The sequence below is a fragment of the Hyaena hyaena genome, unplaced genomic scaffold, assembly GCF_003009895.1.
Source record: "Hyaena hyaena isolate Hyena2069 unplaced genomic scaffold, ASM300989v1 scaffold_65, whole genome shotgun sequence".
NCBI classification, from domain to species: Eukaryota; Metazoa; Chordata; class Mammalia; order Carnivora; family Hyaenidae; genus Hyaena; species Hyaena hyaena.
Window position 1 is genome coordinate 1,228,512 of NW_024080697.1, and position 23,114 is coordinate 1,251,625.

General features: G+C 39.4%; 1 protein-coding gene across 3 annotated transcripts in view; it reads left to right on the forward strand.

Annotated features, from left to right (window-relative positions):
* Window positions 1–21,938: 21,938 nt before the first annotated feature.
* The window catches only part of YLPM1 (YLP motif containing 1), a 73,135-nt gene continuing 71,959 nt past the window's right edge, over window positions 21,939–23,114 (forward strand). For 2 of the 3 annotated variants that reach the window (XM_039232224.1, XM_039232225.1), the window contains exon 1: window positions 21,940–22,943. In XM_039232224.1, the coding sequence (XP_039088155.1) occupies window positions 22,068–22,943 (876 nt within the window). In that variant the 5' untranslated portion in view covers window positions 21,940–22,067. Of the gene's footprint in view, window positions 22,944–23,114 lie in introns of all 3 variants that reach the window. The other variant, XM_039232226.1, reaches the window with a different exon arrangement.

Sequence of the window (23,114 nt, forward strand, 5' to 3'; positions counted from 1 at the left end):
ATGTCCGTGATTATTATATTATCATAATGGCCAGTTGGCTTTCCATTTGAGAAAAGTTTTAGTATTCCTACTTCATATCCTTAAAGAGAATATATTTCAACTGGATGAAAGATCTAAACTTTTTTTTTTTTAAGCTATGAAGGTCTTAGGGAAAAAACACAAAAAATGCCTATTATCTTTGAATAGAATTTTTAAAGAAGGTAGAGAACATAAAGCCATAAAAGAAAAAATTGGTAAGTGACTATAATAAAAGTATACATTTCTGTGTAAGGCAGGCCCCCAAAATTAAGAGGCTGACCAAAAGATCTTCCAATATGTAGCAAGGGTGTGAAGAAATGAGTGGTCATGTAATGCTGAGAAGATTGCAAGTAGGTATAACCATTTTCAATATCAGTTTGGCAGGACCCATGAAGAAAAAATTGCAGATATCCAGTGACCCAGATTCTATTTTTTGGTTATTTATAGGTATTATACAGGTGATTTTCTTTAAAATGCATGGTCAGTGTGATGTAAGTGCATAAGTATAACACAAATCTGTAGAAAAACATTCACACATAGGTACAAGGAGGTGTCTAGGAGACTGTTTACTGTACCACTGTTTGTAATAGAGAAAAATTGAAAAGAATGTAAATTCCATCAAAAGGATCTTAACTATGTCACATTTATACAGCTGACCCTTGAACAATGCAGGGGTTGGAGGCTGATGCCCTGCACAATTCAAAAGCAGTATAATTTTTGACTCCCCCCAAATTGAATTACTAATATCCTACTTTTGATTGGAAGCCTTAAATGTTAACATGCAGTCAATAAAAGTGTAATTTGCACATTATATGTATTATATATTTTATTCTTACAAAACATAAGCTAGAGAAAAGAAAATGTTAAGAAAATCATAAGATGGAAAAAAAAAATCATAAGATGGGGCACCTGGGTGGTTCCGTCAGTTAAGCGTCCGACTTCAGCTCACGTCATGATTTCACAGTTTGTGAGTACGAGCCCCACATCAGGCTCTCTGCTGTCAGCATGGAGCCTGCTTCAGATCCTCTTTCCCCCTCTCTCTGTGCCCCTCCCTGGCTTGCGCCCTCTCTCAAAAATAAATAAACATTTTTTTTAAAAAGCAACTTACAGAACAATTACCTATGGCATGATGCCTGTTTTACTTTGTTTTAAACTACAAAAATATATAACTATGGTGATACAAATATATGGATAGGAAAAGGTCTGAAAATAATTATTTTACTACCCTCCGTTCCCTGCTAACAGAATTCCTCTTAGAGAAGACCATTGTTACAGGACTAGATTGTGGCTCACTCCTCCCCCAATACATCATATGGATGTTTCGTCTTCCTGGTTGGACCAATCTGAGTGTTCTTACTACCTTTGCTGTTGTGATTATTTCAAACCTGGGACATCAAACTCAAGCCAATTAGTCTTAACCAGAGATTTTACTGGAGAATTGAGTTACTCTTTCTGTTTGGAACTGAGTGATCCTATTTGCAATACATTGGAGAAGCCAACCTGAGTTTTACTTTTATTGTATAGTCAAACCTAATCCTAGCTAATAGGATATATGTCTCCTCAACCAACAGAGAGAAGAAATGGAAAAATTCCATGAGGGAAGCGCAATCATAAAAACAAACAAAAAAGTTTTTTTGTCAAAACCCATTGGACTAGGCCACTGGAGACTTGCATATTTCACTATCTGTAAATCAAAGAAGAAAAAAATGCAGAAGAGGGGAGGGAAGAAGAAATAATGGTAAATAGAAAACAAAGTAAGACGGCAGAGAAAAGTCCAAATGCACAGTGCTCATGATGAATGTGACCAGGTAAGTTTTCTTATTAAAAGACAAATACATTGGATATTTTAAAGTTTTTTAAATGTTTATTCATTTTTAAGAGACAGCATGAGCGGGTGAGGGGCAGAGAGAGGGAGACACACAACTTGAAGCAGGCTCCAGGCTCTGAGCTGTCCGTACAGAGCCAGACTCCTGGCTCAAACCTGTGAACTGTGAGATCATAACCTGAGCTGAAGTCGGATGCTTAACCAACTCAGCCACCCAGGCACCCCAGTTGGATGTTTTTGAAATCTTGTGGCTGTGTGGTATGATTAAAAAAATGCCTAAAACAGAATGACACAGAACAGCTAGAAATGATAGACTTGTACACTTAGCTCACAACCCAGTAATTCTACTTCTAGAGAATATACCCAAGAGAAATGAAAACGACATTCACACAAAGACTTGTATATTAATGTTTATATTATCTTCATTCATAGTAGATAAAAACTGGAAGCAACTCAAGCATCTATAAACTCAAGTATCTATACACAGGTAGATGGATAAATTGTGAATTCATACAATGGAATACTATTTAACAATAAAAGGAATGAACTGATACAGCAACGTAGATGAATCTTAAAATCAAGTTGAGCAAAAGAAGCCAGACACAAAAAAATACACTATATGATTCCACTTCTATGATACTTGAGAAAAGATCATGGTGATAGTAAATCATTAATTACCTGAGGTGGGGGTGGGGCTTGGCTGTGTACAGATACAAAGGAATTCAGAGGGTGGGTTATGGAAATGTTCTGTATTTTTATTGTTGTGATGGTTACTTGGATATATTGATTTGTCAAAATGCATTGAAATGTACACAACATGAGTACATTTTGTTGTTAGTAGATTAATTACACTTCACTTGATTAAAAGATGGGAAAAGACATGCAAAAAGAATATGCTGCTTGAATATGCAAGCAAATACTGAGGTTTTCTTGGTGGCCTAAAATGTGTTCAATTTCATGAAAGTTCCATGTACAGTTGAAAAGGAGGCACAATCTCAATTATCAGTCTATTATCAGGGTAGAAATTCGGTATTTATCCGTAAGATCTACCTGATTGTTTAGGTCTTCTGTTTCTTAGTATTTTTGTCTTTGAAATGGCTCAAGCTGAGAGAAATACCTTAGAGTTTCCTAATATTAGTATATTTTGTGTGTTTCTCCTTGTATTTCTTAGAGTTTCCACTTGATGAAAGTTGTTACTGTGTTGTTACTTGGGTGGATTTTCATAACTGATATTGTGAATTGTAGCCTTTGGCATTATAATGTTTCCATTTTATCTCATTTAATGCATTTGGACCTGAATTCTATTTTTTCTGAGATTGAAAACAGGATCTCTGCTTTCTCTTTCTCTTTTCTTTTTATAATGCATTTCCCTTGTATACCTTTGGCTATCCTTTTATTTTGCACTTTTTTTTCTGAATCCTTTATGCCAAAACTAAGGTGCCCTTCCATGGCTTATCTTGTAGACAGTTTTGCTAGAGACCATTTCTATGTGTTCTTTTATCTTTCCTTTCCTGAATGAGAGTGTACACTGTGGTTGTCCTGTTCCCAGTCCACCAATTGTATATTTGGTACATGAGGGTGGATAATGTGCCCTCTTCATGCATATAAGCCTTTAAATTTAAAAAAACAAAACAAAACTGCACCTCCTGATAGTGATGCTACTACACCTCCTGATAGTGATACTACTCCCCTGCTGTAGAGACTGCTGTTCTTTACCTAGATATCCTGGACTTTGAACATGATGTCACAACTAGACAAGATTTAGAGACTGTCTGTGGTGGAGAGGGTTGTGTATATTTGGCCTCTGGTAAGGAAAGTGAGGAAATGAGGTCAGCATTTGGTAACTAAAAGGGTAGAGTGTAGCAGTAATTTGTGCTGTTCAGCAAATATTTCTGACTCTGTTTTATGGACCCAGGGTAGGACTGCTGTCCCCCGCCACCTTTGAAGTTAAGTTGTGGCAATGTGAGTGAAGATGACATATTCATTTCTAGACAGAAGCTTTAACAGTCACTGCGTGATTAGCTATGCCCCCCGTTTCTCTTGACAGTCATGAAAACAGAGATGGAACCTTGCTTTGCTTAGATCCCAGCCTAATGATGGGAATATTAGAGTAAATGGTAAATAAGGGTTTGTTATTGTAAGCTATGATATTTGGGTTGGCTTTTTGTTTGTTTTTATTACTGTAGTATAACTTAGCCTATATCAACTGATAAAGCACCTGTTAAAAAGTCTGAATTAAAACAGCTAGACAAGAAAAAGAAATAAAAGGCATCCAAAGAAGTAAAATTATCTCTGTTCACAGATGATGTGATCTTATATGTAGAAAACCCTAAAGAAGCCATTTTTACTTTTATTTTTGAAATTTACTTACTCATTTTGAGAGAGAGAGAATGAGCAGGGGAAGGGCAGAGAGAGAGAGAGAGAGAGAGAGAGAGAGAATCTCAAGCAGGCTATGTGCTGTCAGCATGGAGCCTGATGCGGGGCTTGAACTCACAAACCGTGAAATCATGACCTGAGCCAAAACCAAGAGTCAGACGCTTAATTGACTGAGCCACCCAGGCGCCCCTATTTTTATTAAGTTTCATATTAATTTTATTAAGTTTCATATTAATTAATTCCAGTTAGTTAACACAATGTAATATTAGTTTCAGGTGTACTAAAGAAACCATTTTTAAAACTGTTAAAACTAATTAATGCTTTCAGCAGTTTCAGGATACAAAATCAACATGGAAAAAATTAATTGCATTTTAATATACTAACAATGACCAATTCAAAAAGGAAATTAAGAAAACAGTCCAGTTTAAAAGTAGCATCAGAGGATGAAATACTTAGGGGTAAACCTAATTAGGGAGGGGAAAGGCTTCTACACTGAAAATTACAAAACGTTACTAAAAATATCAGAGAAGATACGAAGAAATGGAAAGACATCTTGTGTTCTTGGATAGGAAGACTCCATGTCATTAAAATGTTCATATTACCCAAAGAGATCTATAGATTCAATACAATTTCTATCAAAATCCCAATGACATTTGTTTGCAGAAAAAAGAAAAACTGCTAAAATTCATATGGAAGCTCAAGGGATCCTAAATAGCAAAAATAATCTTGAAAAAGAAGAACAAAATTGGAGACTTCACAATTTCTGATTTCAAAACACACTATAAAGCAATAGTAATCAGGACAGTGTTATACTGACATAAAGACAGATATATAGACCAATGAAACAGAATAGAAAGCCCAGAAATAAACCCTTGCATGTATTGCCAAATGATTTGTGACAACAGTGCTATGACTACACATTTGGGAAAGGACAGTCTCTTCAACAGATGGTACTGGAGAAAACTGGAACTCCACATGCAAAAGAAGGAAAAGTGACTCCTACACCATAAAAATTTTAACAAAAATTAACTCAAAGTGGATTTAAGACCTAAACATAAGACCTAAAACTAAAAGGAAACATAGAGGGGAAACTTGAGGACATTGGACTTGGCAATGGATTTTGGATATGACACCAAAAGCACAGGCAACAGAAGCAAAAATAGACAAATGGAACCCCATCAAATTTTAAAGAGTCCTTCTTTCAAGGGAAACAATCAATGGAGTGAAAGACAACTTATGAAATGGGAGAAAATATTTAGAAATCCTACATCTGACAAGGGATTAAAATCTGGAATTTGTAACAAACTTCCACAACTCAACAACAAAAAAAACCAAATAAAACCCAATTTCAAAATGGGCAAAAACTTGAATAGACAATTATCTGAAAAAGGTAACACAGATAACCAAGAAGTGCATGAAAAGATGCTCAGTATCACAAATCATAAGTGAAATGCAAATCAAAACCATAATGAAATACCGCTTCACATCCATTAAGATGGCCACTATAGGAAGAACAGAAAATAACAAATGTTGGCAAGAATACAATCAATATCAGATTAATTGGAACACTTGTCACTGTTGGTAGGAATGTAAAATGGTACAGCCACTATAGAAAACAGTATAGTGGCTTCTCAAAGAATCAAAAATAGAATTACCATATGATCTGGCAATCCCATTTCTGTGTACATATCCAATAGCATTCAAATCGGATCTCAGAGATATTTGCACATCCATGTTCATTACAGCATTATTCACAATAACCGAGAGGTGGAAGCAACCCAAATATCCATTGATGGATCAATGGATAAAGAAAATGTGGTATAAACACACAGTGGAATATTATGCAAACTTAAAAAAGAAGGAAATCCTGTTCTACTCTACAACATAGATAAATCTCAAACATTGTGCTACACAAAATAAGCCTGTCACAAAAGCACAAATACTGTATAATTCCACTCATGAAGTATCTAAGGAGCTAAAATCAAAGACAGAGTAGAAACATGGTTGCCAGGTGCAGAGGAGAGTGGGTAGGGGAAATTAGTGTTTAATGGATATAGAGTTTCAGTTGTGCAGGATTAAAAAGTTCCAGAGATCTGTTGCACAACAATGTAAATATACTTAATACTATGAACTGTACACCTAAAAATGAAACAGGTGGAAAATTTAATGTGATATGATTTTTAGTACAATAAAAAAAATAGACAAGAGATCCAAGCAATACACAGTGAGAAATGAAAGTTTAACTATCAAAGGAAGTCCCATTCCCATTAAGAGCTGCTTCTTTGTTTGCTATAGTCTGTGGGACGCATGGACACAAGCCCTGTTGGCTTTCAGGGTTAGGTGATTTGGGGACCTATTCTTGGTATGGAGCCTTAAAAGTTGGGGCACTAGATGTGTGGTTCAAACCCTTCACTCGTCAGGAAGAAACTGGGGGTTAGGGAAGAACCCCCTCCTAATGGTATCATGCCATGCTAAGGATGAGCTTCATGGTAAAAGCTTGTCTCATCCTTTCCTACCGTATTTGAGGTGAGTGTTTCCCATTGGTCTGATGTGTAATAGTCACTCAGCTAGTTTCTGGACTTCTCTCAGAGGGAAATGCTTTGTGTGTACATTCTCTGTGTCCATGGGAGGGGAGGAGTTCAGGAGCCTCTGATGTCAACATTGTGGTCTTTCTCCATAATAAGGAAATTTTTAATTATAGAAAAATGCAAGGAAATGCTCAAAAATTGATGAGAACTTAAACAGGAGCCAGCTTGAAACGTCTCATGCTGGCCAAATTTGAGATAATTTAACTATCAAAATTAATAATGACAGTAATGGATTATCACATCGATTTTTTGAACCGTATTTGACATATAACATTGTGTAAATTTAAGGTATACAATATGATACACACACTGAATTCTAGTGAAGAATCCGTGAGTCCAGGAGGACACCTTCAGATTTAAAGTAAGGGGATGGAGAAATACATATCATGCTACTGGAAGTCAAAAGAAAGCTGGAGTAGCTATACTTATATCAGACAAACTGGACTTTAAATTTGAAAAAGTAACAAGGGATGAAGAATGGCATTATACAATAATTACAGGGTCTATCCATCAGGAAGAACTAACAATTATAAATGTCTACACACCGAATATGGGAGCACCTACATATATAAAACAATCACAAACAGAAACAATCTTATGAATAAGAATGTGCTAATAGCAAGGGACTTTAATACTCCACTTACAGCAATGGATAGATCAACTAGACAGAAAATCACTAAAGAAACAATGGACTTGAAAGACACATTGGACCAGATGGATTTGACAGATATATTTAGATCTCTACATCCTGAAGCCAGGGAATTCACTTTCTTCTCAAGTGCACATGGCACATTATCCAAGATAGATCACATACTGGGACATAAAGCAGCCCTCAATAAATAGAAAAGAATGGAGATCATACCATGCATACTTTCAGATCACAATGCTATGAAACTTGAAATCAATCACAGGAAGAAGTCTGGAAAACCTCCAAAAACATGGAGGTTAAAGAACACCCTAGTAAAGAATGAATGGGCCAATCAGGCAAGTAGAGAAAAAATTTAAAAATATATGGAAACAAATGAAAACGAAAATACAACAATCCAAACTCTATGGGATGCGGCAAAGGCAGTCCTAAGAGGAAAGTACATTGCACTCCAGGCCTATTTCAAGAAATTAGAAAAAGCGCAAGTACAAAATCTAACAGCGCACCTAAAGGAACTAGATGGAAAGCAACAGGAGCACCCCAAACCCAGTAGAAGAAGAGAAATAATAAAAATCAGGGCAGACATAAACAATCTAGAAACCCAAAAAAATAGTTGAACAGATCAATGAAACCAAGAGTTGAGTTTTTGAAAAAATAAACAAAATTGACAAACCTCTAGCCAGGCTTCCCAAAAAGAAGAGAGAGAGCACTCAAGGGGCGCCTGGGTGGCTTAGTCGGTTGGGCGTCCGACTTTCGCTTGGGTCATGGTCTCGCGGTTCGTGGGCTCGAGCCCTGCGTCAGGCTCTGTGCTGACTGTCAGCTCAGAGCCTGGAGCCTGTTTCGGTCTGTGACTCCCTCTCTCTCTGACCCTCCCCTGCTCACGCAGTCTCTCTCTCTCTCTCCTAGAAATAAATGAAAATATTAAAAAAAAAAAAGAGAGAGAGAGAAAGCACTCAAATAGACAAAATCATGAATGAAAAAGGATTTATTACAACCAACACCTGAGAAATACAAGCAATTATCAGGGGATACTATGAAAAATAATATGCCAACAAACTAGACAACTTGGAAGAAATGGACAAATTCCTAAACACACACTACCAAAATTCACACGGGAAGAGATAGAAAATGTGAACAGACCCATAACTAGTGAGGAAATTGAATCAGTTATCAAAAATCTCCCAACAAATAAGAGGCTGGGCCGGATGGCTTCTATGGGGGAATTCTACCAGACATTTAAAACAGAATTAATACCCATTCTTCTCAAGCTATTCCAAAAAATAGAAATCGAAGGAAAACTTCCGGACTCATTTTACAAAGCCAGCATCACTTTGATTCCCGAGCCTGACAGAGACCCAGCAAAAAAAGAGAACTACAGGTCAATATCCTTGATGAATACGGATGCAAAATTCCTCAACAAGATACTTGCAAATCGAATCCAACAGCACATAAAAAGAATTATCCACCATGATCAAGTGGGATTCATTCCTGGGTTACAGGGCTGGTTTAATGTTTGCAAATCAATATGATACATCACATCAACAAAAGAAAAAAACCATATGATCCTGTCGATAGATGCAGAAAAAGCGTTTGACAAGATACAGCATCCCTTCTTAATAAATACCCTCGAGAAAGCCGGGATAGAAGGAACTTACCTAAACATCATAAAAGCCATCTATGAGAAGCCCTCAGCTAACATCATCCTCAACAGGGAAAAACTGAAAGCTTTCCCCCTGAGATCATGAACACGACAGGGATGTCCACTCTCACCACTATTGTTTAACATAGTGCTGGAAGTCCTAGTATCAACCATCAGACAACAAAAGGAAATAAAAGGCATCAGAATTGGTAAAGAAGAAGTCAAACTTTCACTTTTTGCAGACGACATGATATTCTATATAGAAAACCTGACAGACTGCACCAGAAGCCTACTAGAACTGATCCATGAATTCAGCAATGTTACAGGATACAAAATCAATGTACAGTAATCAGTTGCATTTGTATACACCAATAATGAAGCAACAGAAAGAGAAATCGAGAAACTGATCCCATTCCCAATTGCACAAAAAACCATAAAATACCTAGGAATAAACCTAACCAAAGATATAGGAAATCTGTATGATGAAAACTGTAGAAAACTTATGAAGGAAATTGAAGAAGACACAAAGAAATGGAAAAACATTCCATGCTCGTGGATCGGAAGAATAAATATTGTTAAAATGTCATTACTACCCAAAGCAATCTACACCTTCAATGCAATCCCAATCAAAATTGCACCAGCATTCTTCTCAATACTAGAACAAATTATCCTAAAATGTGTGTGGAACCACAAAAGACTCCAAATAGCGAGAGTAATATTGAAGAAAAAAAACAAAATGGGAGGCATCACCATCCCGTATTTAGCCTCTACTACAAAGCTGTAATCATCAAGACAGTATGGTATTGGCACAAAAACAGACACATAGACCAATGGAACAGAATTGAGAACTCAGAATTGGACCCACAAATGTATGGCCAACTAATCTTTGACAAAGTGGGGAAGAGTATCCAATGGAAAAAAGACCGCCTCTTTAATAGATGGTGCTGGGAGTACTGGACAGCAACATACAGAAGAATGAAACTAGATCATTTTCTCACACCATACACAAAAATAAACTTAAAATAGATAAAGGACCTGGATGTGAGACAGGAAACTATCAAAATCCTAGAAGAGAAAGCAGGAAACAACCTCCTTGACCTCAACCACAGCAATTTCTTACTTGATACATCCCCAAAGGCAAGGGAATCAAGAGCAAAAATGAACTACTGGGACCTCATCAAGATAAAAAGCTTCTGCACAGCAAAGGAAACAATCAATAAAACTAATAGGCAACTGATGGAATGGGAAAAGATAGTTGCAACTGACATATCGGATAAAGGACTAGTATTCAATATCTATAAGGAACTCATCAAACTCCACACCCAGAAAACAAATAATCCAGTGAAGAAATGGGCAGAAGACATGAACAGACACTTCTCCAAAGAGGACATCCAGATGGCCAACAGACACATGAAACGATGCTCAGTGTCCCTCATCATCAGGGAAATACAAATCAAAACCACACTGAGATACCACCTCACACCGGTCAGAGTGGCTAAAATGAACAAATCCAGAAACTCTAGATGCTGGCGAGGATGTAGAGAAATGGGCACCCTCTTACACTGTTGGTGGGAATGTAAGCTGATGCAACCCCTCTGGAAAACAGTATGGAGGTTCCTCAAAAAATTAACAATAGAACTCCCCTAGAACCCAGCAGTAGCACTGCTAGGAATTTACCCAAGGGATACAGGAGTGATGATGCATAGGGGCATATGTACCCCAACGTTCATAGCAGCACTCTCAACAATAGCCAAAACATGGAAAGAACCTAAGTGTCCATCAACTGATGAATGGATCAAGAAGATGTGGTATATTTATACAATAGAATACTACATGGCAATGAGAAAGAATGAAATCTGGCCATTTGTAGCAACATGGATGGAACTAGAGGGTGTTATGCTGAGCGAAATAAGTCAGGCAGAGAAGTACAAATACCATATGTTTGCACATATAGGTGGATTAGGAGGAAGTTAACAGAGGACGAAGTGGAAGTAGGGGGGAAATAGTTGGGGAGAGGGAGGGAGGCAAACTATGAGAGACTCTTGAATGCTGAGAACAAACTGAGGGCTGAGGGGGTTGGGGGAGAGGGAAAGAAGGGTGATGGGTATGGAGGAGGGCACCTGTTGGGATGAGCACTGGGTGTTATATGGAAACCAACTTGACAATAAACTATTTAAAGGGGGAAAAAGAAGAATCCATGAGTCCATAAGATACTAAGAGTAAACAAATACAATGGGAAAGGAGAGTTTCACATATAGGAATGTGACAACTATTAAGTAAAAGGAATGATAGAAACATAAAATCATTGTTTAGCAATCACCATTGTAATACTGTTTTGGGGAGGAATCATCAGTGGATGCTAGAACTATTGGTGGACAACTGTGGGAAATGAGATATTTCCAGAACCTCAAAGTATCACCTCACAGATTAGTTATATATACCTTTGCAATAGAAAAATTCAGCAGACCTTGGCTTAACAAAATGATCATACTTGATATTACTATTAAGGGGACAAGCTGACATAATGCACATCATCATGTGATATATAGGATACATTACACATGTAATATTTGTCTCCCAAATTAATTTTTTTTTACCTAAATCTAATTGTGAGGAAACAATCTGGCAAATCCAAAATTGAGGAACATTCTGCAAAGTAATTGGCTTGGATTCTTAAAAAATGTCAATGTCATGAGAGACCAAAAAAAGGCTGGCAAACTATTTTACATTGAAGGAGACTAACAAGGCATGAAAACTAAATGCACTGTGTGATTGTGTGATCCTAAATTGGACTCTGAATTAAAAAACAAAAACAAAAAACAAAATAACAAGAAGCCATAAGGGATATTGTTGGGACAATTGGGGAAGTTTAAATATGGACTGATCATTAGATAATATAATTATACTTATGTTATTTCCTTAGCATTAGCATCATGTTGTAGTTACATGTAAGGGTACACTTGTTTTAGGAAATACATATTGAATGTTTATGTAGGAAAGGTCACAGTATCTTCAAGTAACTGATGGTTTCGGTAAAGATAAATGTGTAGATAGATAAGATAGATCATAAATAGATGAGAGAGTGAGAGAAGGAGGAGAGAAAATGTAAGTAAACATTAAGAAACGGTGTGCCTAGATGAAGGATAGAGAGTATTTATTTACTATTCTTACAACTTTTCTGTAGGTTTGGCATTTTTCAAAATAAAATGTAGTGGAAAAACAAGATAAGTACTTTTATAGTAGAGAGAAAAGATAAGTGACAGAGTAATATCAAGGGATGGAATCTAGAACATGAAGGCCAGCATTAACTTGGGACACTCAAAACTGGAGGAAGTACCTCCTAAGTACCTTTCCTACTAAGGTGCCTAAGTACTTTAGTACCTCTACCTAAGGAAGTAGATCCTCTCTGGGGAATTTGGATCTCAAGACGTGAAGAGTTGAACAGTAATAGCCAAAGTAGAAGCCATACAAGCAGGGGTTCATCTAACACCAGTTCTGGGGTAGGAATTGATCAAGAACTTCCTAATGCCAAGGGAGTGACAGCTATATCTACTTTGGGTCCTATGCACCATTCATACCCTGAAACACATTCCAATCTCTGTAAGGCCCACATATGCAGCCCTTCTTGTAGTGCCTAATGGAGTTTCTGAGTTTCAATGGTGCCCAACTGTGTATCTAAGATTCTTGTTTCCATATGTATCCTTAGAATATATATCCAGATTTCAGTTAGGGTGCTTTCAGTGCAAACAATAAGGAGATGTATCTTGAATAACAGGAATTTCAAAGTTAGTGCAGCTCTACACACAGTACAATCAGATCTGAAGCTCTATGTCCCTCAATTCTGAACTTTGCCTTCTCTTGGCTTTGTCATCAAAGCTCCCAGTAGGCCGTAAACAGCAGTCATAGCAACAAGCTCCTTGTTCACATCTACTGGAAAGAAAGAGGGCTTCTTTCCCAATCCCTTAATAAAAACCCTCTCTTCATTGTGATTGTACCAATTTTGGATAGATGCCAACCCTTGGGTGGCCAAAAAAATATCATGTGCTGATTGGGTACTACAGAACCTCCCAATAAATGGCAATGGGATGATCTAATCACAGTTGACTTAAACTAATTGGGACCTACTCTTAGAGCTGGAGATGGTCGGCTTTTTCTGAGTGACATGGGATATATATTGGGAGATGTGAACACCTGAACAACAGTGGAATTTTATTAAGAAGGAAAAAGAAAGCAAATGGCTGTTCTGTGGGTAAACAGTAGTATTCACTACACCTCATTCTCAAACGCTTGAGTGTTTGAGGTAGAATTACACAAGTTGAAGCTATGTTTTAGAGTATAAGACAAGTGTCTTAACAGTTTTTCCTAATTTTTCCTCAATTAACCCACTTTAATATTTCTCCATTCTCTAACTTTTCCACATTAAATATATATTATATTCATTTAAAGGTATAGATTTGTTATATATTTAAATATACATGTCTTTGAATTATGAAATAGCACATAATATAAAATATTGCCTATATGAAGCATATTTGAAGTATAAAGAAGATTACTAAAATGGACACCATTGCACCCCTTCCCAATTTAAGAAAAAGAATATTACCCGTAACTTCGAAACTTTCTATGTAATCCTGCCTGATTACATTCACTTCTCCCAACTCCACCCAACTTTTGAGGTAATGGGATTTTGTGTTTTTATCTGTTGACCTCTTGATTTTCATTATAGTTTTACCATTATTTGAATACCTTGACAATATGTAAAGTGTGTATTTGTGAGCTGCCTATAAACAAAATCATATGTAGTATTTTTTTGATGTGGTAATTTACACAGAATTACCCATTTTAACCATTTGTAAGTATACAGTATGGCATCATGAAGTGCATTCACGTTGTCGTGCAAACATTACCATCATCCAACTCCAGAATTGTTTTATCATTTTCCCAAACTGAACCTCTGACCCCATCAAACAACAACTCCCCATTCTCCTCTTCTCCCACCCCCTATCAATCATGATTCTATCTTTTGCCTCCATAATTTTAGTACTCTAGGTACCTTATTTAAGTGGAATCATACAGTGTTTGTACTTTTGTGACTGGCTTGTTTCACATAGCATAATGTTCAAGATTCATCTATGTTGTGTCAAAATTTCCTTATTTTAAAGCCAAAAAATATTCCATTGTATGTATAAACCACGTTTGCTTATCCATTCATCTGTCAGTGGGCATTTGGGTTGCTTCCACTTTTGGTTATTGTGAATTATGCTGCTACGAACATGGGTATCCATATCTCCTCACATCTCTGCCTCAGTTCTTTGGGGTATATTCCTACTGTATATAGTCTTTTTTTGTTGTTTTTTGCTGAATTATGTTTGTGAGATTCATCCATGTTAATACGTTTACCTGACCTTCATTCACCTTAATTGCTGCATGAGATTTCATTGTGCGACCATTAAACATTTTGTTTATCCATTCTCCTCTAGATGGTCATTTTGAGTTTCCAATTTTTGCTGTTAGAAACAGGGCTGCATTGGGGCGCCTGGGTGGCTCAGTCGGTTGGGCGGCCGACTTCAGCTCAGGTCATGATCTCACGGTTCGTGGGTTCGAGCCCCGGGTCGGGCTCTGTGCTGACAGCCAGCTCAGAGCCTGGAGCCTGTTTCAGATTCTGTGTCTCCCTATCTCTCTGACCCTCCCCTTCTCACGCTGTCTCTTTCTCTCCAAAATAAATTTAAAAAACGTTAAAAAACAAACATGGCTGCATTTTTTATATGCTTTCTTGTACATATGTATAAAAATATCTCTGGTCTAAGATACATACTTAAAAGTGAAATTGTGTCATAAGGCATTGTGTGTCTTTAGTTATATTAGATACTGTTAAATTACTCTTTAAGTACACATTTGTATTCCCATCAACAGTGTCTGAGAGTTTCTGTTGCTCTGCGGCCTCGTTAGAACTTGGTATCGTCAGTGTGGCAGATACTGCCAGTTGTTCTCAGTATTCACTCTTTCATCTTTCCTTAATAATACATCTAATGAGTTTTATCTAAGCAAAGCCTACCAAATAAATTATAGCCAACAGGATATAACTGAAAATGATATGTATCTCTTCTGGGTCATGACCTTAAAAGGCATGCTCCTTAAATGTATGCTTCCCTAAACTCGTCTACTTGCCTGTTAGCTAGACGTAGATTTGATGGCAGGAGCCAGAGCAGCCATTTTGAACCCAGAGGCAGAAGCTTTATGTTGAAGATGACAACTTTGGGCTGCTTACCTCTGAATTGTTGTATGAGTGAAAAATAAACTTGTATCTTGTTTAAGCCACTATACTTCAGTGTCCCATTGTTACAGCAGCTTAGACTGCATTCTAATTAATACATGAGTTATTCAGTTATAAAGTCATTCCTGATTTTACCCTTGCTCAGAGAGCCTGTATTTGTTCTTTCTCAAGATCTTTTTGGTGATGTTCTTTTTGCATTTGATCTATACTGCAAAACTCCTTTTTTTTTAATGTTTTATTTATTTCTAGGAGAGAGAGTGAGAGACAGCGTGAGCAGGGGAGGGTCAGAGAGAGAGGGAGTCACAGACTGAAACAGTCTCCAGGCTCTGAGCTGGCAGTCAGCACAGAGCCCGACGCGGGGCTCAAACCCACGAACTGTGAGATCATGACCTAAGTGAAAGTTGGACGCTTAACTGACTAAGCCACCTAAGCGCCCCTGCAAAACTCCTTTTTATGCTCCTGTCTTTAAGTATATTTTCCTGAAAATGGTGGCCCAGGGTAGTGGATGCTTGTTGTTTCTGCTTGCCCACACCCACTCCTCTTTTCTAACAGCACCCAGACTTTTTTGTTTTGTTCTGGTTTTGGAATATTACGTTTTCCCCAATTGTGTGCAGTTATGATGAGATCAGAGTACCCAGCCCTTTCACTATAGATGAGGGGAGCACTGGAGGCTCTTTCTTTCAGATCCTTCCTCTCATCAGCCCACATATATGAAAAGGCAGTGAGTGGCTAAAGGTTAAAAAAAAAAGAGTTGAACTTTCTTATAGCATTCAGAGCTTTGATGGTAGAATAGCTCCTGCCTTGGCTTTTTCCTACTCCTAGATCTAGTTAAATGAACTTCTTGTCTATTTTGTGACTTCCACAATATCTTTTCAATACATTTTTTTAAGTTTCAGCTGTTGCTGTGGATAACATCTTAAGAACTGTAATGGATACAACCACCCTCAAGGGCCAACCTCACCTAAACTGGGATCCATTGGGAATGGTTGAAAGGATTGTCTACATGGCAATTGGGATTACATATGAACACCTATGGGTTTCTTTAGGATAAAATGAGAACATGACTCCATGGTAATAGGGAGGGAAAGAAGCACTAACATTGCAAAGGTTATGCATGACCAGGTTACTCTAAGGCTAGACACCACCCAAAATCTTTATGAAGCATCTGCCTAAGGATGCATAGGTCCAATAGTAGATGATCTGCCTCTAGATCTTGTTGTTTAGAACAGTACAAGTGGCAAGAACTAGCAGAGAGTTTTATTCCTCAAAATGGCACGTAAGCCATCAGCCAGTCAGAATATGGCCTCCAACCACTAACCAAGCAAATACCACCTCCTCCTCCAATCCCTCACCCAAGTCCTCCTAGCAACAGCAAGAATGAAACATAAAAGACAGAAGTATAGCTGGATTATAAAACTGATCCAGAGAAGTTCATTCATGCAAGTTGACTATGACAGCATTGACAGTTGAGAACTAATCCCCTCTGGAATCTCCTACACAAAACCTTCGGTGTGATTTGTGCTTTAATTCCTCCCTTAGTTCACTTTGAGTAAGAGCGTGTGCTCTCTCTCAATCAGCACAGAGCCTGACATGAGGCTCAAACTCATGAACCCTGAGATCATGACCTGAACCAAAATCAAGAGTCAAATGCTTAACCAACTGAGCCACCCAGGTGCCCCAGAGCACTTTATATTTTTATTATTTGCTTTTATCATCCTAGATTAGTAAAATTTATCTCTAAAAAATTGGCCTGGGGTTGGTCATATAATGTGAAATCAGTGTTACTAAAATGTCACCAGGAGAGCATTACACAGTGAAGCTTCTTTCTGGTATAGATAGCGGCTCTATATCATAAAGGCAGCTGTGATTTTGGAAAATTGTGCAGGCTAGAAGGTTTGAGTAGCCAACTATATCTTAGTTCCTTTAGAGTAAGAGTCTAGGGCATAGGATTTCTATAGCATCTCAAACAATGCCCAATTGGATCTTTATCTTGAAACAATGAGGAGGAAGAATGTGGAACTGCCTGTTTAAACAAAGCTGCTGTCTTTCAAGTAGGTGCTGAAAGACCCGTGGTTGTTGAGGGATGGGATAGAGGACATGACAGCTAGAACTTACTATCCCAGGCCAAAAACCTTTTCACTTCCCTCCACCTAATCTCATCTTTTTCATCTTTCTGCTACTACCACTTTTCTCCTTCCCACCTTTTCAAAAACTTTTTTTAGGGGCGCCTGGGTGGCTTAGTCGGTTTAGCGTACGACTTTCGCTTAGTTCATGATCTCGCGGTTCGTGGGTTCGAGCCCCGCGTCGGGCTCTGTGCTGACTGCCAGCTCAGAGCCTGGAGCCTATTTCAGAGTCTGTGTCTCCCTCTCTCTCTGACCCTCCCCTGCTCATGCTGTCTCTCTCTCTCTCTCTCTCTCCTAGAAATAAAAATATTTAAAAAATAAATAAAAACTTTTTTTAAATGTTTATTTATTTTTGAGAGAGAGAGAAAGAGCACGGGGCAGGGGGGAGGGCGGGGAGAGAGAGGAAGACACAGAATCTGAAGCAGGCTCCAGGCTCTGAGCTGTCAGCACAGACCCGATGCGGCTCTCAAATCCACGAACCTTGAGATCCTGACCTGGGCTGAAGTCGGATGCTTAACCAACTGAACCACCCAGGTGCCTCCTTTTTTTAACTTAAAAAAAAAAAAGTGAAGTATACCATACAAACAGGAAAGCACGAAGGATAAACACACAGCTAAATAAGTTCTAACAAAGGAAGTGTTTGTGTAATTACTATTTGGCTCAAGAAATACAACATTGTTAGCACTTCAGAAACCCTACTTGTACCCCCTTCCAGTCACTACCCTTTTCCTTCTCCCCAAAGGCAACCACTGGTGTCACTTTTAACATTACAATTTCATTTTGCCTATTTTTGAACCACATGTACAGCCAATTATACAGTAAATATTCTTTTGAACTTCCATTTTTCAGAGTTTTCTTGGAAGTACATTGATTGAATTACACAAACAGAAAAGTACATAAATCATAAGTGGTACAGCTTGATGAACTGTATATAAACTTTCACAAACTAAACATACCCATGCAACCAGCAACCAGATCAAGACACCAAACATTACCACCAGCTGTTTTAATGCCCCCTTCAGTTACCATCTCTTCACCCCAAGGGTAACTACTATCCTGAATTCTAACACTACATATAAATATTGTCTATTTTTGAATTTATATATGTGAAAACACACAGTACATATTCTTTTTTGCCTAGCTTCTTTTGTTCAACATTGTTTGTGAGACTCACCTGAGTTGTTGCATCTGGTTATAGTTCATTCATTCTCACTGTTCTGTATTCAATTGTATAAATATACCACAATTCCAATACCCATTCTCATTTAGGTGGACATTCAGGTTACTTTCCAGTTTTCAGCCATTACAAGTAGTGCTGCTATGAACATGCCTTCTGTACAACATATACATGCATTACTCTACATTTTATGCCTAGTCGTGGGATTCCTGGGTCATAGGCTATGAGTCTGTTCAGCTTTAGTAGATTTTGCCAAATAGTATGTCAGAGTGGTTGTCCTAATTTACACTTACATCATCACCATATGAGAATTCTATCTGTTCCACTCTTTGGCTTGCAGCTGCGTAACTCCAATCTCTGCCTTCAGCATCACATGGGCATATCTGTGTCTTCACATGGCCATCTTCTTATAAGGACACTAGTCATATTGGATTGACCCATATTGGTACGATCTCATTTTAACTAATTACATCTTCAACAACTTTATTTCCAAGTCACATTCCGAGTCACATTTGGGGGAGGGGGGGGTAGTGTGGTACAAAATTCAGTCCATAACAGATGTGATGGTAGTGGAAATCTGTTGTTGATCCTAGTGGGAAAACTTTCAGCTTTTCACAATTAAGTGTGATGTTTGCTGTAGTGTTAAAAAATAAATACTTTTGGTGGCTAAAATGAGCAAATCAGAGAACTCTAGATGCTGGTGAGGATGTGGAAAAACGGGCACCCTCCTACACTGTTGGTGGGAATGTAAACTGGTACAGCCCCTCTGGAAAACAGTGTGGAGGTTCCTCAGAAAACTAACAATAGAACTCCCCTATGACCCAGCAATAGCACTGCTAGGAATTTACCCAAGGGATACAGAAATGCTGAGGCATAGGAGCACATGTACCCCAATGTTCATAGCAGCACTCTCCACAATAGCTAAAACATGGGAAGAGCCTAAGTGTCCATCAACAGATGCATGGATCAAGAAGATGTGGTTTATCTATACCATGGAATACTACATGGCAATGAGAAACAATGAAATCTGGCCATGTGTAGCACCATGGATGGACCTTGAGGGGGTTATGCTGAGCGAAATAAGTCAGGCTGAGAAGGACAAATATATGTTTGCACATATAGGAGGATTAGGAGGAACTTGACGGAGGAACAAGGGGGAGAAGAAGGAGGGAAATGGTGGGGGAAAGGGAGAGAGGCAAACCATGAGAGACTCTTGAATGCTGACAAAAACTGAGGACTGATGGATGTGGGGGGAGAGGGGGGATGGGCACGGAGAGGGTCTCTTGTGGGGATGAGCACTGGGTGTTATACGGAAACCAACTTGACAATAAACTATTTGTAAAAATAAATAAATAAATAAATAAATAAATACTCTTGGGATACCTGGCTGGCTCCAGTAAGTTGGGCATCCGACTTTGGCTCAGGCCATGATCTCATGGTTCACAGGTTGGAGCCCAGCAGCTCTCTGCTGTCAGCACAGAGCCTACTTGAGATCCTCAGTCTCACTCTCTCTCTGCCTCTCACCTCCCACCCCTCGCTCTCTAAAAAATAAACAAACAAAAAAACTCTTGGGGTGCATGAGTGGCTCAGTTGATTAAGCATCAGATTCTTGATTTCAGCTCAGGTCATGATCTCATGTTTTGTGAAATCAAACCTCATGTTGGGCTCTATACTGACAGCTCAGAGCCTGCCTGGGATTTTCTCTCCCTCTCTCTCTGCCCCTCCCCCCATGTGTGTGTGTGCACGAATGTGCACGATCTCTCTCTCAAAATAAATAAACTTTAAAAATAAGAAATACTCTTCATAAGATTTGAGTGTTCCCTTTTATTTCTGGTTTGCTAAGCTTTTTAAAAGCCAGGAATGGATGTTGAAATTTATCATATTCTTTTTATTCATCTAATGAAATGATCCTAAGATATTCTCCTTTAGGCTGTTACCATAGTAGACAACTTGTATTTTTATATTTTTTAAAAGAGAATTTCAATAGAAAATATTAAAATTGCAAGTAAGTGGGATTTGTGAGTTTGATAATGTTTTGTTTCTTTTTCTTTTTGGGAAATGAAGAGGTACAAGGGCAGGCATCTGACCTGGCCCTAATGTTCTGTTTCTTCATCTGGGTACTAGTTACACAGTGTGATTGGTTTGTGAAAATTTACTAACCTGTACACTTATAATGTTTAATTTTATGTATATTTGTCATACTTCAAAAAGTTAGGAACAATGCAACTAAATTCCTATTTGAGAGTGGAAAGCTCTTCCATCTGAAAGATCCTTGGATGTCCCACTTTCTACTCGCATCCACCTCCTAAGAGAAGTGAAGATCTGGGTTTCCTAAGATGGAAGCAAGGTCAAATTTTTAAGTGGTGCACAACTGACACACTGACACATTTAGCATTCTCAGAGTTAGATAGTTTTTTCTTTTCTTTCCAGAATTTAGGGTGTATCAGCCTTGTTTTTCAGTAATTCACTCAAGCCAAAGTTGAGTACTTTGCTGACAGATTGGATTATTTTCTAGGTCACCCTCTCTAGACAATCTTTGCATCTGGTTTTTGCTATCTTTGCTTCAGCTGAGATTCTCCAACATGAATTTTTATGTGTTGAGTTATTCTAAGGAATTACATTTCTCACCTTTTACAATAACTGCAGAGGTTAACCTTTCATATACCAGCAAGAATTGGTGTAGTCTTACATTCTGTCTTCAAAATGTTTCTATTCTTCACAGATTTCTTCCTAATTGGATTGTTAAAATTGAATTAAATCTATTCACTTAATTTGAGAAGAACTGACATCTCTACTATTTTTCCTCTTTTCATTCATGATCATGGGAAGCCTCTCCATTATTTGAAGTCTAACTTATCCCCATCGTCTATGATTCTATATGGTCCTGTAGTTTTCTTCATATAAATTCTACATATTTCTTATTAGAGTTATTGCTACTTGCTTCATGGCTTTTTTTGTTGTTGTTGAGATTGTTGCTATTGTGAATGGAATCTTTTTTTTTCCATTCAAAAATGAACCCGTGGAGCGATACGATCTCTACCACCCCTTTCGGCTGTGAGACTCTATGGTTCCTCGATTCTATGAGAACATTCTACTCACACGTACATTATCCGAACCTGAAGGAAGATGGCAACCGAGAGTCGCCAAGCAAACAGACACTCTATCTCGCCTTTGTTCTCCTCTCGGTGGCTACTGCGCAGGCGTAGTCGCTCCAGTGCCGTCCCCGCCTTCCCGGTCGCGGGCCCAGCTCGGTAGCGCCGGCGCACTGGCGCGCTCCGTTTACACGCTCCGGGGCCTGTAGGTGCCGCGAGTTCCGGCTGTCGCCGTCGCCGCCGCAGCTCCTGGAGGTCGGTTGCGACGAGTAACGGCGCCGGGACAAGCCCTGCGCCACCTTCTCCGATATGTACCCGAATTGGGGCCGGTATGGCGGGAGCAGCCACTATCCGCCGCCGCCGGTCCCGCCGCCGCCACCACCGGTGGCGCTTCCTGAGGCCTCGCCGGGGCCCGGGTACTCGAGCTCGACGACTCCCGCGGCCCCCTCCTCTTCGGGCTTCATGAGCTTCCGCGAGCAGCACCTGGCGCAGCTCCAGCAGCTGCAGCAGATGCACCAGAAGCAAATGCAGTGCGTGCTCCAGCCCCATCACCTTCCTCCGCCCCCCCTTCCACCCCCGCCGGTGATGCCGGGGGGCGGCTACGGGGACTGGCAGCCACCGCCGCCACCGATGCCTCCGCCACCTGGGCCGGCCCTCAGCTATCAGAAGCAGCAGCAGTACAAACACCAGATGCTCCACCACCAACGAGACGGGTCTCCTGGTTTGGTTCCCATGGAGCTGGATTCCCCTCCTGAATCTCCCCCTGTACCGCCGGGGTCATATATGCCCCCGTCTCAATCTTACATGCCCCCACCTCAGCCACCACCCTCGTACTATCCCCCAGCCTCGTCTCAGCCCTACCTGCCTCCTGCTCAGCCGTCCCCTTCTCAGTCCCCACCTTCCCAGTCCTACCTGGCGCCCACCCCCTCTTATTCTTCCTCTTCCTCCTCCTCGCAATCCTATTTGAGCCATTCCCAGTCCTACTTGCCCTCTTCTCAGGCATCTCCTTCCCGCCCCTCCCAGGGCCATTCTAAATCCCAACTGTTAGCTCCACCACCACCGTCCGCCTCTTCAGGGAATAAGACAACTGTCCAGCAAGAGCCTTTGGAGAGCGGGGCCAAGAACAAGAGTGCTGAACAGCAGCAAGCTGCCCCTGAACCAGATCCCTCAACAATGACTCCACAGGTAAGAAAACATCTGCCAGAGCCACATCTTTACCTAGAGGGCCCTAAGTGAGCAGGCCTCAGGGCTTTAACCAGTGCTTAGGCTAATTCCAACACAATGAGTAGCTAATTTACACTCCAAAGGATTCCTTGAGAGTCAGAAGTCTGACATCCCAGCTTTTCAAGTAGCTAA